Source organism: Octodon degus, unplaced genomic scaffold (assembly GCF_000260255.1).
Source record: "Octodon degus isolate 3935 unplaced genomic scaffold, OctDeg1.0 scaffold00243, whole genome shotgun sequence".
NCBI classification, from domain to species: domain Eukaryota; kingdom Metazoa; phylum Chordata; class Mammalia; order Rodentia; family Octodontidae; genus Octodon; species Octodon degus.
Window position 1 is genome coordinate 2,064,091 of NW_004524819.1, and position 17,592 is coordinate 2,081,682.

At 36.5% G+C, this 17,592-nt stretch overlaps 1 protein-coding gene and 1 pseudogene across 1 annotated transcript in view; both read left to right on the forward strand.

Annotated features, from left to right (window-relative positions):
- The window catches only part of Sytl5 (synaptotagmin like 5), a 146,712-nt gene that overhangs the window by 67,957 nt on the left and 61,163 nt on the right, over window positions 1–17,592 (forward strand). Inside the window, exons 7-8 of the mRNA XM_004645901.2 lie at window positions 10,614–10,752; window positions 16,784–16,913. Coding sequence (XP_004645958.1) covers window positions 10,614–10,752; window positions 16,784–16,913 — 269 coding nt within the window. The remainder of the gene's footprint in view (window positions 1–10,613; window positions 10,753–16,783; window positions 16,914–17,592) is intronic.
- Window positions 10,199–10,349, forward strand: LOC111813937 (annotated as a pseudogene).

Sequence of the window (17,592 nt, forward strand, 5' to 3'; positions counted from 1 at the left end):
TGGTTTGGCTGGCTGGAGAGTTGTGGGGATCGAACTACAGCAACCTGAGGCTGACAGCTTTGTGGAAGCAGCCACTTAAACAACTGAGCTAAGGCCAGGCCCCGATTTCTGCTCACTTTACCTAGAGATGACTTCCTACTTATAATTTTAATAAAATGAGGAATTGTTATACTTTAGATATCAAATGTTCCCCCCAAAATCTTACCTGTTCTGAGGTGAAATTTCTGAAGGGTAATTGCATTTAAGGGTACTAAACTCATCAGTGGATTAAAATACTGAATGTGATATGAGGAATTCAGGCCTGGTTGATGTTTGACCATGGAGGTTGTGACCTAAAAGAGGATATACTAGTTTCTTTTCTCTCTGCTCCATGGCTGCCAAGAGGTGAGCACCTTGCCTCTGCCATGATGTTCTGCCATGGAAGCAGGTGACCATGCATGGACAGAAACTATGAGCCCAAATAAACTCAGTTGACTTGTGGTGTTGTGTATATTGTTCCAGTAATGAGGATGTACCTAATAGAGAACATTGGTATGAGAAATGAAGATGGTTCTGTGCTTGTGCCTGATCATGTGGTTTAGGAGCCTTTGGAACTCATTTGCAGGAGTTTGGAAAGGTTTGAAGATACTGGCTGGAAAATTCCTAGAATGCTGCAAGTTATGCTGATGGATGGTTCTAGGTGCAACTCAGAAAACCAAGGCCTAATAGGAATAATAGTAAAAGCTGAGCTAATGAGACTTTAGATGGAAATGAGGACTTTATTGAAAACTGGACTAGAGGCAATGTGTGTTCCACTCTGGCAAAAAGATTTTTCTACATTTTATCCATTTCAAGACTTTGCCTGAGACTCTGATTACAGGTGGTGGATAATTTCTCAAGTTGAGGAAATTTTAAGACAGGCTAATATTCATTCTGTGTCATAGGTACTGCTGACAGATTTTAAGTAGATTTACAGCCAGAATCAGAAGAGTGAAAAGCACAGCTGAATGATTTGGACTGTTTTCAGTTTCACAAGGAAAAAAGGCACCTGTAAATTTAGTTCAAGAGCAAGCTTGTTTGCTAAAAAAAAGAGAAAGCATTAGAATTAAAAGTAAAATAAGTGCTTTACTTCACGACAATAGGAAAGATAGCTCTAAGACATCTCATGAATTATCTCATGAATTACAAGCTAAAGGGTATGAAATGGCAAGTACCTTCAAGACTTTACTTTGAGAAGAGAGCCCAAGACCGTCCTACACCTTCTGGGATGCATAGGGAAGTTTTCCCTTGATTTCAGTCATGTAGACCCTCATAGGCCTCTGCAGCCATGGTTCAAGGGGACCAGGCTACTACTTGAGCTGGCAGTATACCTTGATATCATCTATGTGCTAATAGGCTTCCCTGCAAAATGCAAGAGTTATAGCATCAAGGAAGCTTGCATACATATTTAATAAGCAGCTCTGGAAAGCCAGGAAAAAGTGTATATGAGGTCTATAATCTCTGCCAGGATCTTCTGAGAGGGCAATATGTTAAGCTGTGGAAGTGAAGCCAAAGGTATGATGGAGACTCAATGAATATGGAAATGCCAGGAATGTGAATTGTCTGTGTGGAATACTAGGCAATATTAGCAGATCCAGCCCAAAAGTAAGGCTATATAAGCTGAATCTGGCAAGTTCATAGGAGCAGAGCTGCCAAGCAATGTTTGCTCCATTGGTATTAGGTCTTGCTTTAGGTTCTATTTCCCTATTTCTCCATTCTGAAATGAGAATTCTTACTCTGTCATTGTATGATGACAGTATTTAATTTTTTGAATTGTATTGGGTTTACCACTAAGAATTTACCTTGAGTCTCAGAGGCAACTGTAGATTGAGACTTTTCAGCAACTCTAGAACTATTAAGAGTTTCACAACTCGTAAAGATAGGCTAAGTGAATTTTGTGTAATGAGTTGGACAGGAGACTTCTGAAGATCAAGGATATCATGGCATGGTTATAAAAAGTCCACTCCAAAATGTTCATGTGCTCGGGGTGGGGCTTCTGAAAGTTGATTGGATCACAGAGGTGCTAAACTCATCAATATACTAATCCTCTGATGAGTTCACAACTGAATGTGTTGTTAGATGGTAGGCCCTGTTTGGAAGCCCGTTAGTAGACTCTCAACATGAAGGGTATATTCTTGTTCCTGGCTCCTGCTTTTTCTCTATGGTGTTTCGATGCCATGGTTGAGAAGGTTTCTTTACCATGCCCCTCTCCATGGTAGTTCTGCCCTGGAGCCAGCCAACTGTAAACTAAATTCACTGGAAACTGAATCAAATATACCTCACCTTCTTTAAGTAGCAAATGTCGAGTATTTTATGACAGCAACTGGAATGTAACTAAAACAGGAGATATGGAGACTTAAAGGACCCTTGACACTATACCCAAATTACCACAGGATTATTTTATTTAAACTAAGTTGGCTGGTACAATTAGTTATACATAATGATCGTACTCATCATAGGGAAGTTGTAGCTGTATGTGATGGACATGATTCCTCTTTTTTACCCAATCTTCTTCCCTCCCTTCAATCTCTCTTCCCCTCATTATTTACAAAGCTTTGTTTCCATTTTATCAATCTTTTATCATTTTCTCTTCCTTCCTTTCCCCTCTCCTTCATAGTTCCTCTCTCATTTTGAACAATCTCTTCTTATTTCACAATATCTATTATACATTTTGGTCCTGATCTACCCTTTCAGTTTCTTACACCAGGGAAACAAAGAATACTACCCATGTGTATCTCATTTATTTCACTTAAAGAGTTTGGTCTCAAGGTGCATCCATTTACCTACAAATGTCCCCAGTTTATCCTGCTTTATGGCTTAATAGTACTCCATTTTATAAAAATCCACATCTTTTTTATCCATTCTTCAGGTAGTGGGCATTTGGTTTGTCTTAAGGATTTATCTATTACAAATTGCAGTGCTATAAATGTAGGTGTTCATATATCACTGTGGTATAATGTTTTTCATTCTTCTGGAAAGACACCAGAAGGCAAGTAGGTGAGTCAAATGGGACCTCTAGTCCTAGTTTTATTGACGAATCTCCACACTGACTTCCACAGTGGTTTCCTACATTGCCATCAAAGGTGAAGGAAGGTTCTTTTCCCCCCAACGTTTCTCCAGCATTTCATGTAGGTAGATTTCTTGATGATAGCCATTCTCACTGGGGTGAGGTGAAATCTCAGTTTTGGTTTAATTTGAATCCCTTGAATGATTAATAATGTTGAACATTTTTCATATATTTATTTAATATTTGTATTTCTTCACATGAAGACAAAAAGGGGGGATATACATAAAGGGCCATTTTGTTGTAAAAAAAATATATATGTAAGTTTACACAACATATTTAGGATAGATATGCACCTACTTTCTCTTAGTTCAATAAGAAGAAAGGTTTGTATTAATATTGCATAGACAATATATCATGTCTGCATCTTGTCCTCTGAATAACTACTATAAAGACAATATGCAATGTATTAATTATTGTAACTGTCCTACTAACCTGTTGTGAAACTGTTTCTTTGCTATTTTATCTTTTTTGTCATTAAACTGTATTTACAAAAAAGGAAGCAATGAAGTAAAGTGAAATGCATGGTAATACAAGAATTCCAAATTTTATGCATATTATTGGAAGTAGTTTTGCCAAATGAAAAATTGCTTTATAAAGTTATTGATTACTCACAATTTGTTTTAAGTTGAATCTAATATTTGAATAAATCATATGTGTTTATTGTAAAACAAAAAGATGTGTGTGTTCATTTCAGATGCCCATTTTTAGATTTCTTGAATTTGGGGTGATCTGACTTTTCAAAATTCTTTATATGTTTTAGATATAAGTCCTTGTCCAAGGGATGGTGAACTAAATTTTTTTCTTACTTTGTGGGTTATCTTTTTACTGTTTGTGATTTCTTTTGATGTACAAAAGCTTTTTAATAGGCTGAGCTCCCAGTTGTTGATTCTTTGAAATATTTCCCATGCAATAAAGGTTTTGATCATCAAATCTTTACCTACACCTATATCTTCAAGAATTCTGCCTATTTTCTATTCCAGCAGATTTAGTGTCTCTGTCCTCATACTTAGGTCTTTGATATATTTTGATTTTAACTTAGTGTGTGGTGATAAACATTGGCCCAGTAAAGTAACTAAAAGATGTATACATCACAATACTTTGAAATATGCAATTAAAGAGAATATCAGAAAATGGAAAACTATCCCTTACTCAAGGGCAAGAAGAACCAACAAAATGAAAATGGTCATATTCCACAAATTACATACAGATTTAATACATTCCTAATGAAAATGCCATTAGCATACCTTATAGAACTAGAGAAGGCATTCCTAAACTTTGTGTATAACCGAAAGAGACCTAGAATAGTAAAAACAATTCTCAGCAGCAAAGGTAAGGCTGGAGAAATCACAATCACTGATTTAAAATTTACTATTCAACTACTATGATAAAAAATAAAATCATGAAAGGGCTGGCCAGATAGTTTAGGGGATTAAAGAGCCTTTGTAGGCAGATGCAGGGACCTGGGTTTGATCTCCAGATTGAAGTGTCGGCCCTGCCCCCAGGGCATGCTGAGATGGCAACTGAGACTGGGAATGGTAGCGGTGCACCTGGAATCCCAGCTCTTGGGAGGCTGAAACAAGAATTTAGCAAATCTGAACAAAGTGGTGGAATACTTGCTCCATTTGTTTGCCTCAAACTAAGTTCTGGTAGAACTTAATTTTCTTTAGTGTCTGTCATAGTTTTGCAAGGGGAATACAGGACACATATTTTATAAGATAATTTTATAGAGAATAACCCAAAGAGTGATATACAAAGAATGATGGAAATATTTCCACACACGAAAGACTCCAGCTGAGGGCCTGATTCCCATGGTAATGTCCTGCATGAGTCCAGCTGAAGACCAAGAGTCTATAATAATGTGTCCCACAAGTCTAACTGGAGGCTTATAGCCCATGACAATGTTTCATGCAAGCCTATTTTATGGATCTGTACTGAGAAGGCAAAAAGATCTGTGGTGGAACCTAGAAAGTCTGTGGCAGCAGGATAAAGGATCTGTGCCAGCAGGCTGAGGGATCTGAACTGGAGCCAGGAAGTGATGCTCAAAGTAAGAACTAGAGCTCCCCCAACAAATATCATAGCCATCTTCAGCAACAATGAGGTCCTGAGCTCCTCCAATGATGAGTACAGCCAAGCTCCCATTAGGAAAGCCAATGAGACAAGCTTCTCCAGGAGACTGAGCTGTGCACCATCTTCCTCTCCAGAACCAAGAAGTGATGCTCAAAGTTAGGACCAGAGCTACTCCCAAAGTGAACTAGAGCCATTCTCAACAAGATCCCAAGCTCCTTCAGTGATGAGAAGAGCCAAGTTCATCAGGAAAGCCATTATGATGAGCCGCTCCAGGAAAACCAATAGCTCCATACAGCTTCTCCAACAGCCTGAAACTGCTTTCCTTCTCTAGTTCTCTCTCTTATGCTTCTGAAAATAATCCGGAGGTGGGCCTCCCTCACCTAGCACAATGCTGGTTCAGTTCCAATGGGTATTACAAGTTGACCATCAGTTGTTAATCCAATACATTACCCACAAGAGAAGGGAGTGTAGTTGGCATTCTTCTTTAACATGACTTCTGGTTGACTCCAGATTTTTTATGGCTGTTAACTTCTGTCCTCCAATTGGCTTTCCTTTGTATTTAGAAATAAAACATGTGATCAAGATTTTATGGTGATGATAAAATAGCAAAATGTTATCAGACTTGGGATGCTGCCTGTTTTTACATCTTTCTCCATATCCAGCCAATATCCTTCCTTCATGGCTTCTTCTCCTCTATGTTAGAGGAAATCTTCTCAAAAGAAATAGAACTACTGAATAAATAGTAAACATTTAATAAGACACCCAAAAATCAGGTTTTATTTTATCAAATGATAAATGTTCTTTATATAATTAACACTGATCCACTGAAGATAATATAAGGATATCAACATTACATGATCTATGTCCTATCTCAAAAGCTGAAAAGGAATGATGGGTATAATCAAGCTACAAAGGGCTATCAGCATAAGAAAATTGGAGGTAGAAAAGCTTCCTGAGAAATATAACATCGTGCTTGTCCTTCTGCTTTCCTAATTCTCCATTTTAAGAATTCCTATAGTGGCTCATCTATGCCTAAATATCTCTCTGTGTGCCTTTGTCTATCTCTGTCTGTCTCTGTCATCTCTCTCTCTCTCTCTCTCTCTCTCTCTCTCACACACACACACACACACACACACCCCAACCCACAAAATCACCTGAAAGTCCTTCTTCACAAGTCATAGTTTGCTGATGTCTAGTGCAACACATTCACTCACTAACATAGAAAGTGCATTTTCATTTATCACAGTCTGAGCCATAAGAACAACTTAGCTCTCTTCATTTGAGTACTCTGCTTAATAAAGAACACAATTATATAATAGTATAAGGGGATGGATGAAACAGTGCTGGTAGGCTGTTATCTCAGATCAGTTAGCTTGTAGCTATAGTTTAGCTGAATGTTTTCCAGCCTTAGTTACATAATGTAGTCACCTGGGGAGTCTCACCACATGTGGTGCCTAAATACCACAGTCAGAGAATTCGGTGTGATTAATCTAGTGAATTTCCTGAATGGGAATTTTTAACAGCTCTCTAGGTGTTTCTAACATACAGCCAACAGTAAAGGTTACCCATCTCACATAAGATGATTCACAAAAACATAGTGTTTTTGGATCACCACAGACTAGAAGATAGAGATATATTCAACTTTTCCCCTTTTCTTTATCATTTTTCCTATTTATTTCCAATTTAGCAGACTCAGCTCACTTTACAGCTACAATCTCCCTTGTTCATCTATCTTCATACACATTTCATATGTGAATTAACTTTAGAAAGTTGGGAAAGCTCGTAAAACTGAAGAAGAATGTCATGCATTTTCTATGTGGTGTGCTAGGCACTATCTTCTTGTTCCCAGTTGGTACTGGTGTTTTTCAAATTAATGTTCCCTTGTGGGAGCACTCATTGAACCATGTGGGCACAGGCTCAACAATGCCAGGCACTTTGTTAAACATTGGATCTTGCAAAATATCTTTCCTAGCTGTGACTCCTGGGAGACTATTATGTAAACCAAAATAACAACTCAATAAATTATAGTTTCTTTCCCCTATTCCTAGTTCCTCTATTAAGAAAAAGATATATCTCAGAGTCATTATGAAGTCTTGGGAGCAGCATGGAATTAGAGATAACAAAATAAAAAGCTTAAAAAATATTTTTCATAAGACAAAGTAAATGAGATTCTTTAACCTAGAAAATGTGCCTTTTAGCAATCCATGATAACCTAGTTCCCAAGACAGTGTCATATCCCCACACTTGGGCCCTATTACAATGAGATAAACATCTCTTTCTTGCCAGTTTTCCCGTAACCACATTTTAGTTTGAAGTTTTGTTGGCACTAATTTCTAATAATTTTTCTTTGAGTCACATCAACATGATATCTTTTAAAATTGGCCTTTGGAGATTTTTTCCATTTATGTTGTGAGATAGATACAGAAGCACCAATTAAAACACCAAGTACTAAATAAAATAAATAAATAAAATTGGCCTTTAAACCTCTCTAATTTAGACTCAAGAAAGGTTTTAACCTTTTCCTATTTAAGAAGCAAAGGATCATGTATTTTATGTCATACTTTATATAACGTCTGAAAGTGTTGACACCCAAGTATTTGTGATGATCTGCCTTCTTATACTAACTTTTTATAGTCTTGTCAGCTGAAAGGAAAATATTTTTTGAGATGCTTACAGTAAATGTCAGGGAAAAATGAAAAGTATATGTCATTTTTGAGAAAACATTGCTGGTAATAGTAGTCTCCAGTAGCTGACTTATGAACTCAAGAATTTTTTCCTTATTATGCTGTAGCTTTCTCAGTATCATCACCTCAATTAATAAACTTCTGTGAGTGATTTTTCTTACTAGAGCTTTTTGGTTTCATCAAGGCTAACTCATGATGAAAACCTTGCCACAACCACCTGGGTCTGGGAGGACTTTCAATTAGACACAAGTAGAAATATCCACACAAATCTTTTTGGTTATAAATTATTGGCTCCTTTGTGCAAGATTCATCTCTAGCCTCTTGTTCTACTATCTGAAATGGTAGAAAAAGTGTGGTAATGAATGTCACAGAACAGATTCACTGTGTATGTCTCTAAGCCTTTCCTAATTGGTACCTATAATGTGAACAGAAACACTTGGGAAAGTATGAACACAGTTAACTGCTGTCAGATGTAGATCCTTAGGCAAAAGAGTTCATAAAATCACCCTGAACCTTAGCATTCCAAATTACATCAGTCTAGTCAGAAAATTATATTCTCTTGGAAGAATCAACAGACAAAGTTATAAACTTCCCTCCTGAACTAAATCGATAGCACTATAATTACAAGTATCATCTCTAGAAGTAGGAGGCCAGAGACTGCATAGTATCAAAGAGAAGAGATGCTGCCCAGAAATTTATAAAAATTTTCTTACCCAAATACCAAGGAACTGGGGGCCTGCCAGTTAGCTCAGTTGTTTAAGCGCCTGCTCATGCAAATACAATCAGGTGCAGGATACTGCAGTTCGATCCCCACCTCCACCTGCATTACCAGACCTGCTCTTAAGTCAGGCTGAGCCAGCCAAAAAAAAATCCTTTTCAATACCAAGAAACTAATTCCCAGATCTCTGTCCTTTGATTGTCTTCTTACTGATAGTTCATTCTATTACTGCACACCTATCTTGGTTGGAATGATTTTATTTTGGTGAAATGAATAAGCAATATGACAAACTAAAACAGGCACAGGCTTTGATAGATGGATGGATAATATGCACATGCATACATGAATGTAATAATTATTTAACCTCGTCAAGATTCAGTTCCTCATCAAAGTAGAAATGTTAATATCTTCTTTTTTGGGATGTTGTAGAGGATTGAAAGTGGCTAATACCATGGGTTCCATAGTGTAATAGTGAGCACTCTGGATTCTGAAAGTGGCTAATACCTAGAAGATACTCACTAAATACAGCTGCTATTTGCTTAATTACTGAAGGTCTTGGTGGTTGTAGTAACATTAATCAGAACACATCTGACTTTGGTGACCTTCTGGTATACCATATACCACCTTGAAAAACTTTATGAGTAGTGATTGACAACTCTGATGAACACTTCCTGTTTTATCATCTGACAGATTGATCTTCTAGTAGTAATATGAACAGGCTCAGACATTTCTAAAAATCCTTCTTTTATTCAAATTAGTCACATCTTTGATTGGCTTCACTGTAAGCCTTAAGCACTATTAACCAGTGATGGTGTGTATCACCATTAATATCTTTACTATTGTAACTTATTAAAGTAGTAATTGAGGATGTAAAACTAATTAGGGTTTATATTTTCCTATTTAGTATATTTTGTGCTTGCTGGAAGGTAAGGAATAAAATAACTGCAATTAAATTGTAATTTGTTACAATTTATGTTTATTTATGAAGTTACATTTATTAAGAAAATTGTTATCAACTTGAGAGCAGGAGTTGTCTTTTCTCATTATTGAATGTGACTGAATCATTTTAGCAAAAATAAAAATGATTCAGACCAGTTACCAAAGATTATTACTTTTTTACTACATTTATGAACCATGACCCTGACATTAAAACAACAGAAAAATTTAATATAATTTCCAGTCTTTGATTAAACATTTACTGAATGACTTCTCTGCCCCAAGCAACTGTGAAGATGCTAGAGATACCATGGTAAATAAAACATATTTCTATTCCCAAGGAGCTTACCATGGAAAGGAGAACTGATGCCTACACATGTGGATCAATTAAGGGACCTACAAAGACATTTTTGTTGTCAAGTACTAAACAATCTGACAAAGATTTAAATCATAGAATGTAAGTAGAAAAGGCATTGACAGTGCCTGTGCTTGACAGGAAAGGCCTGATGGGGGATGATTGATAATCATCTGGCCTTGAAGGGTAGGGAAGATTTATATAGACAGGATGGCAAAGAGAGCTTATCAAGTTAGGAGAAAGTGAGCAAAAGCCTTGCAGGTGAAAGTAAACTTGGCAAATTGAGAGAATGACCAGGAATGTAGGATGGTTGGGAGAATGGTAAGGAATGGAAAATAAAGTTGAAATACGGCATACTTACCTGGCAGGAGAAATACCATGATCACAGAGGTGGTTTTCCCAGGGCAAGGCTTATCCATTGCACTCCAGATGTGCTGATCCCTGCGATTTCCCCAAATGTGGGAAACTCGACTGCATAATTTGTGGTACTGCATTCGCGCTCTCCCCTGTTAGAAAAGAAAAAGAAAAAAGAAATATGGGTTGAAGCTCAACTCCAAAAACCCTGGAGTCAGACAAATGGGATCAAACCCAGTAAGCCCCTAAAGGTTTGGAAGAGGAGGGGGATATAACAGTTGCTGAGCAGTTCCAATATAGCTCTTGTGAACTTTATGGTTCATGCGTCCTCATTTTGCTTGTCAGCATTTCCCTGTTTGCATCTTTATTTTCTGCTGTTTCCATGTTAAATTCAGAATGTGCTTTATGTTTCAGGGGAAGCCCCTCATCAGATCTCATTGATCAGGAAACTGGATCTGGTACTCTGAAGAGCAGCTGGAGTAATGTTGTGGCCCCTGTCCCTCAGAGGTCACCAGCTCCAAGCACACGCAGCATGACCTCTGTCAGCAGTAAAGTAAGTGCACAGATATGAAGAGATACTCAGCCTCTGGGATTTTACTGCCCTATGAAGGCAGGACTGGGCTTGAGCTCTCTATACCTTGGAGCCTTTTCTTAATGTTCTTTAATGGTAGAAGCTTCTTTATCAAGACCAATCCTCCTGTACCCTTAGCTTTTGAGCAGAAGCCCAAACTGAAAAAGAAAAAGAAAGACACAGCTTAAAGGGGGCATTGTATGATGGGGATTTAAATAACTATATGATTTAAACAAATACAAAGAAGTTGTAGAAGGCTCTGATTTTGCACCTGAATATTACTTCCCAGGGAACATATTCATAAACAAACATCACTAAAACTTCACCAAGCTGATTGGCATCTGGAAAAGTAGAACCTTAAAATATTTCTGTAGTTTTCTTTCCAACATAGCTCTTAAATCAAGGGATCATAATTAAAGCTTAAATTACATATGATACATACGATGATTGTATTTTATAATGTTTTTATTTTAAGGGAGATAGTGTATAAAGTATTTGAGGGGAAATATTTTCTTTTATTAAATACTCTCTTAGAAGTTGTACTTGGAAGTAATTATCATCTACTAGGTTACTTCTTCAGTAGGAAACTCAACACATAATGTTGGTATCTGTACATAAAAATATTTATATATGACTCAAAATTCTTTGATTCAGCAATATTTAGGGGGCTGTGATCAAGCCAAACTTTGTAGGAAGTGAAGAATAAACCATGCAAATGTCAGGAGCAAGGCAGCCACAGCACTGGTATTTGGCAAATACAATTGGGGAAGAATGTTCTTCAGTTTAATACTGCTCTAAAAATTTCTTGAACATTTTAATTCCTCAAGAGGAACAGCCAGTGCAATGATCTCATCATGCCTGGTATGTTCAAGAGAGCAAAAAGCAAGGCCAGTACAGCTGTTGTGGGTAAACAAAGGCAGAAATACTAAGAAAAGAGTGCAAGGAGGTAATAGGCCAGAAAGGGCCTCAAAAACTATTGTATGTGCTTTGACATTTACTCTGGTTAAGAGAATTAAAGTTGCAGGGCTTGAGGCACAGAAATAATGTGACCAAGCTTCATTAAGATAGAATCCAGTGGCTATGCTGAGAATTAGCTACAGGAAAACAAGAATGGAAGCCAGAGAACAGATAGGGAGCAGTTGCCAGGCTGGGAGAGCTAAGACTTTGGTAGAAAAGGAACAGTGGAGATAGAGAACCGTCAGATTCTGTAAATATTTTTAATAAAGGGCCAAGACTCCAACAGATTAAAACAATAAGAGATTTCCTGAAATACTTATAGTATAGGTTGTACTTGCTAAAATGAAAGGCATATTTAAATTTTACAAATGTGCTAGCCTCAACCAGATTATGTTCAGTAGTCTGAAATGTACATTGGTAGTTGATGATTATTTTCACTTTTTTAGCAACCTAACAAGCAGTGATATTCAAAATATTTAGCAATAGTATGACAGGAGCACTAGCCAATCAGAATAGATGCTGATTCAAGGCTTGGACGATATCCTGTGGGTCCATCTCCTGCCACTCATCAATGGATTATGGAGAGATATGTGGGTGAGGAGAAGCATGCAGAGAGGGAAGTAGACTAGGAGTAGTACTGTTTCCCACCTGACATAAAAAATACTTTAAAATGTTATCAGCTGATGTGGCTGTGCCAGGGGGTAGCTGCCCATCAGTCTAACAAACAATAAGTTCCTCAAATTTATTTTTAAAATAAGGATTATCATCCCAAGTACCATCCCATTTGAGTTTGTTAAGCAAGAAATTTTACATTGTTGACAAAAATGCTCTGCAACTAAATTGAGTTTATTTAGATACAGTACACAGACAGTGCCTGTGCTGACATTATTCTTACAGTATAGATAGTCTAAATTGGTTCTATACTTTGAGGCAGAAATATACAAATAGGAGGACTAGCCAGATAACTCAGCAGACTAAAGCACCTGCTTAGGCAGAGCTCAGAGACAAGGGTTCAATCCCCGGCATGCCATGCCAGCTCTGCCCCTGGGTCGTGCTAAAACAGCAGTTGAGACAAGGCATGGTGGCATGCATCTGTAATCCCAGTGCTTGGTATGCTGAAAACCAGGAAGGATCACTGCAAGTCCAATCTGTGTAGTGAGACCCTGTCGACCCTGTACTAAATACATAAAAATGATATATGCAGATAGGATAATAGAATACAATAAAGGAAGATAAACTTGAGACATCCATAGACAAATGGATGCAACTTGAACATAACGTTAAGTGAAATAAGTTAGATACACAAGTTCAAATAATTTCCCAAATTACCTATTCTATCGCTTCAAAATTATTTTAATATATGTGTTTTTTTATTTATAGGAATTTCTTTTAGTTCATTGAAAAAACATTTTTCACTATTATGTTTGTTTTCTTCTTTGCAAGAGAAATTTTGGCTATATCTTGTACTCTAAGTAACTTCTTTTAAGATTTTGATGCACAGTATATACCTATGATTATTTTAAAGTTCATTTTTTCATAAGAATGCTTTTTTGTTTTCCTCATTAATAGCTATTTCTATTACATTAAAAATTTTAAATGACAAAGAGAGAATATAGCAATATTTTCTGTTGAATAAAAATAAACCAGTATCAGAAGAAGAAAGAAGGGCAGTGAAGGTAAGAGATGTAAAAATGGTGAAAACACAATGTGTACATATGACACACCCCACCACATGATGAATGTGAGCACTATATATTGTAAATACATACTAATGAAAAAGAATGAATGGTTAGAAAACAAAAGATTATCTAGCAGGTTATGAAGCACATTTGCTTTTTCATGATGAAGGAAAGAGGTATGTAGAATTAGATGCTGATCAAAACCACTGCCTCTCCTGTTTCTTTGTGTATATTTGTTTCAGTGTTCTTGCCTGTTTTAGCATGTAAGAAGTTTTTAAATGGAAAACTTTTAGAACATGTAAGTCTCTAATCTGTCCGCAGCTATGGTGTGATATGTTTACTTTACATTTAACATCCTGAAGCACTAAGGCATGTACTGTGCCTTAATGACTATTTGGTATCAATTGGCCTTTGACTATATAGTACTAATTGAGCTTTAATGCTTGATATTAATAGTATTACTAGCTCACCTGTGGAAAAATTTGCTGTCATAGTAACTGTGAAGAGATAACTTGATTTTGCTTCATTAGAGGATTCTGTGTGTAAATAACTTTTTGAAGAGATATTGGAAACTTACCTAACCATTTGACATCCGTTGCACTCTTGATTAACCTCTCTGGTCTATGGAAATTAGAGGACTTAGAAGCTCTATGACTTGTGATACAGCTTTTAGGTGTTAGAAAATAATGAAAGACATAAATACAGTCTACAATGAAGCGGAACCGATTAGCATGTTAAGCAAGTGAGAATCACATCTCCCTGGAGTAAGTTTATCATGGTATCCCCGGCTGTCTAAGATATGCAGAACAAGGAGAAAAATTACATTATGTAGGCCTTTGAACAGGGCATTTGGTTGTTTGTACAACGGAGAATTTTAATAGTCTCCTTCAGGTTTGATGATCGTATTATTGGGAGGAACATCTAAACTCACCTCTCTCAAAAGGTCCAATGGGAAGTACCTTTTTAAATAGTTTTAGTATCCAAACAGCTTGTATAAACAAGAGGACAGCTCCTATGTCACACTTAATAATGGGGCAATTTTTCTGTATCATATATTATAATGAAAGCCAGTCTCAGATTGAATTCTGCCTCATATACATGTGTTTATTAGTAAGAACCCCGCAAAATCACCAATTCTTTTTTTTTCTTTTTTTTCTTTTTTAGCAGAACCAGGGATTGAATTCAGGCCCTTGTGCTTGCCAGGGAAGTGCTTATTCCACTGAGCTATCTCCCCGGCCCTTATTTTTTTTATTTTTAGAGAATACAAAATAGTGATTAAAAAGCAGCAATACAAACAATTCAAGATTTCACTAGACAAAGTAATGGGAATTCAACAATTGTTGCTATATTATATGATGCTAACTTGAAATTAGTTGATTGGACTACCAGCTATAAGCATGCGAAATTTGTTTATAGAAAAAACAAAAGAATAACAAAGAAGTTATAATAAATTCAAAAGACAAAAACTCAGAGTAAAACTACAGAATTTAATCATTAATTGTTCCTTTCAAAAACATCAGCAGAAATCAACAATACAATTATACAACACTATTCTTCATATATACTTAAACATGTCTTTTTCCCTTCTTTCAGTTATCCTTTTCCTCATGCTAGTTTTTCCTCCCCAGTAAATGATTTCTTTCCCTTTCACAGTATCTGTTGTACTTTTTAGATTTTAATTACTCTTACAGGTTCTCACACTAGTGGGATATGATATTTGCACATGTGGATCTGATTTATTTCATTTACAATAATAGTCTCTAGGTGCATCCATTTTTCTATAAAAGCATGAAATTTACCTTTTTATAGCTGAATAATACTCCATTGTGTAAAAATACCACATCTTTTTTCATCCATTCCTCAGTTGATGAGCGTCAGGGTTGACTCCAACATTTAGTTTTGACTAATTGTACTGCTATAAACATGGATGCACATATACCACTTTGCGATGATGATTTCAGTTCTTTTGGAAAAATACCTAGGAGAGGAATATCTGGCTTGCATAGGACCTCCAAATGTAGCTTTTTAAGGAATCTCCACACTCATTTCCATAGCTGTTGTACCAGGCTGCTATGTCACCAACAGTGGAGAAGGGGTCCTTTTTCTCCTCAGCCCCTCCAGCATTTGTTACTGGTTGACTTCTTGATGATAGCCATTCTTTCTGGCATAAGACGGTATCTCAGCATTGTTTGATTTGTATCTCTTGAATGACCAATGACACTGAATATTTTTTCATATAGTTTTTTGCAATTTGTATCTCTTTTTCTGACAAGTGTATATTCATCTCCGGTTCCCATTTTAGGGGTTGTGTCTTTGAATTTTGGAGGCCTGATTTTTTTTTTATTTCTTTATATGTTCTGGATAGAAGTACTTTGTCTGACAGACAGTCTGCTATAATTGTTTTCCACTTCATGGATATTCTTTTACTCTGTTGATGAAAATCACCTATTGTAAGTTGAGGAATTTTTACTCTTCTGAGAATGCCAGTTGTGTCCCACCAGAGATATAATCAACCATATTTTGATGACCCAGTCTTCTAGATTGAAAAGGTGCATCATCTTCAAATAAGTACAGATAGAGATGCATATATGTGTTAGCCACTTTCCCAGCACTGAGGCCAATACTTGCGATAGGTCAACTTTAAAAGAGGAATGGTTAATTTTGACTCACAGTTTTAGAAGTTTTACTCTATGATCAGGAAGATGTGTTCCTTCTGGGTCTGTTGTAAGGCAGAATATCTTAATGGACAGTGTATGATAGAGTAATCCGCTCACCTCAGGGTGGCCAGGAAGCAAAAGAATGAAAGAGACCCATATCTTCCTGTCCCCACTGAGGGCATACTCTCAGTAACCTAACATCTCTCATTAGGCCCCATCTCCAAAGACTTCACCACCTTTTAGTCACCAAAATGAGGACCAAACCTGCAATACATGAGCACTTCAGGGACATTCCTCTTTCGGAGTGGATATATTGGGGGAAGGGGTAAACATAGGACCAAACAGAGTTCTAAGAAACCCTAAGTACTACTATGACAGTACGAGGCTTGGCAAACAGTTAAATATGGTTCAAATAAAATTGAGGGTAATTGTACCATTTTTCTACTAAGCATATATTAAAACACTTAGTAATTTTGTGAGTAATAAAATTTTCAAGCACCATTTATGCTGGCTGAATAGCAAAAGTTTGGGAATAGATTTTACAATTATTGATAGTTTTGCAGTTATATGGCCTGCTGGTGAGGGTCTTATCAATGTCAGTTCACTCCTAAAACATAACATACATAGATGTGTGTAAACTAAAATATATTTATACAGAAGGATTTTAAAGTAAATTACAATCAGTACAATGTTCTTTTCTTAATTTTTACTTGTGGGAAGGAGCATGGTTTTGAAAATTCCATGGGTTTGTCTGCCACTGAACACACCTCTGAGGAGTTGACAAAGAGTCATCGCAGAAACATGTCCAGCACACCTTCTATAGCAGTGTCTGGGACCTCCCTCTCCTCAGGTGGGCAATTATGACACAGCTACTCAGCTGACAAAAGTGACTAAGTGCAATGTAATTGAGCACTCTATGTGGTATTAATGGATGTTTCATGCCTTAGGAGGTAACCATCTGTTCTTTGACCCACAGTAGGTTTATTGAATGATAACTGCTCCCAGTACTTGGCCTCTTGCTTTCGCAAAAAATCCATTTACTGAGTATATATCTTGCCAGGAAATATTATCAAGTTTTAGAGCTATATCAGAATATACATATAGAAATAAAATGGCTCCAGGATATGTTTGATATGGCAGATAGTACTTGCATAGGCAATGACAGTGTTAGCTTATTTGACATAGTGGCCTGAAGGCCCCACTATCTAGACAAATATATAATTCTAAAGTTTAAATAGTTATTTGCAAACATTAAAATATTAATAAAAACTTTTTCCATTTGTACAGAATATTCATGTATAACATTTTATTTTATTATCATAACAATCCTGCAAAACATATTATTCATACTTCAATTTTATGATCTATGAATAATAATAAATAATTTAGAGAAACTTATAATGCTGAAGTTTATGTCTTATATATAGCACTAACTTCACAATGTAATACTCAACATTAAAACATTACCTATTACCTAATGAGAAAATCTGCATAAAGCCAAAGGCTGGTTTCTAGATTCTAACTCAAAT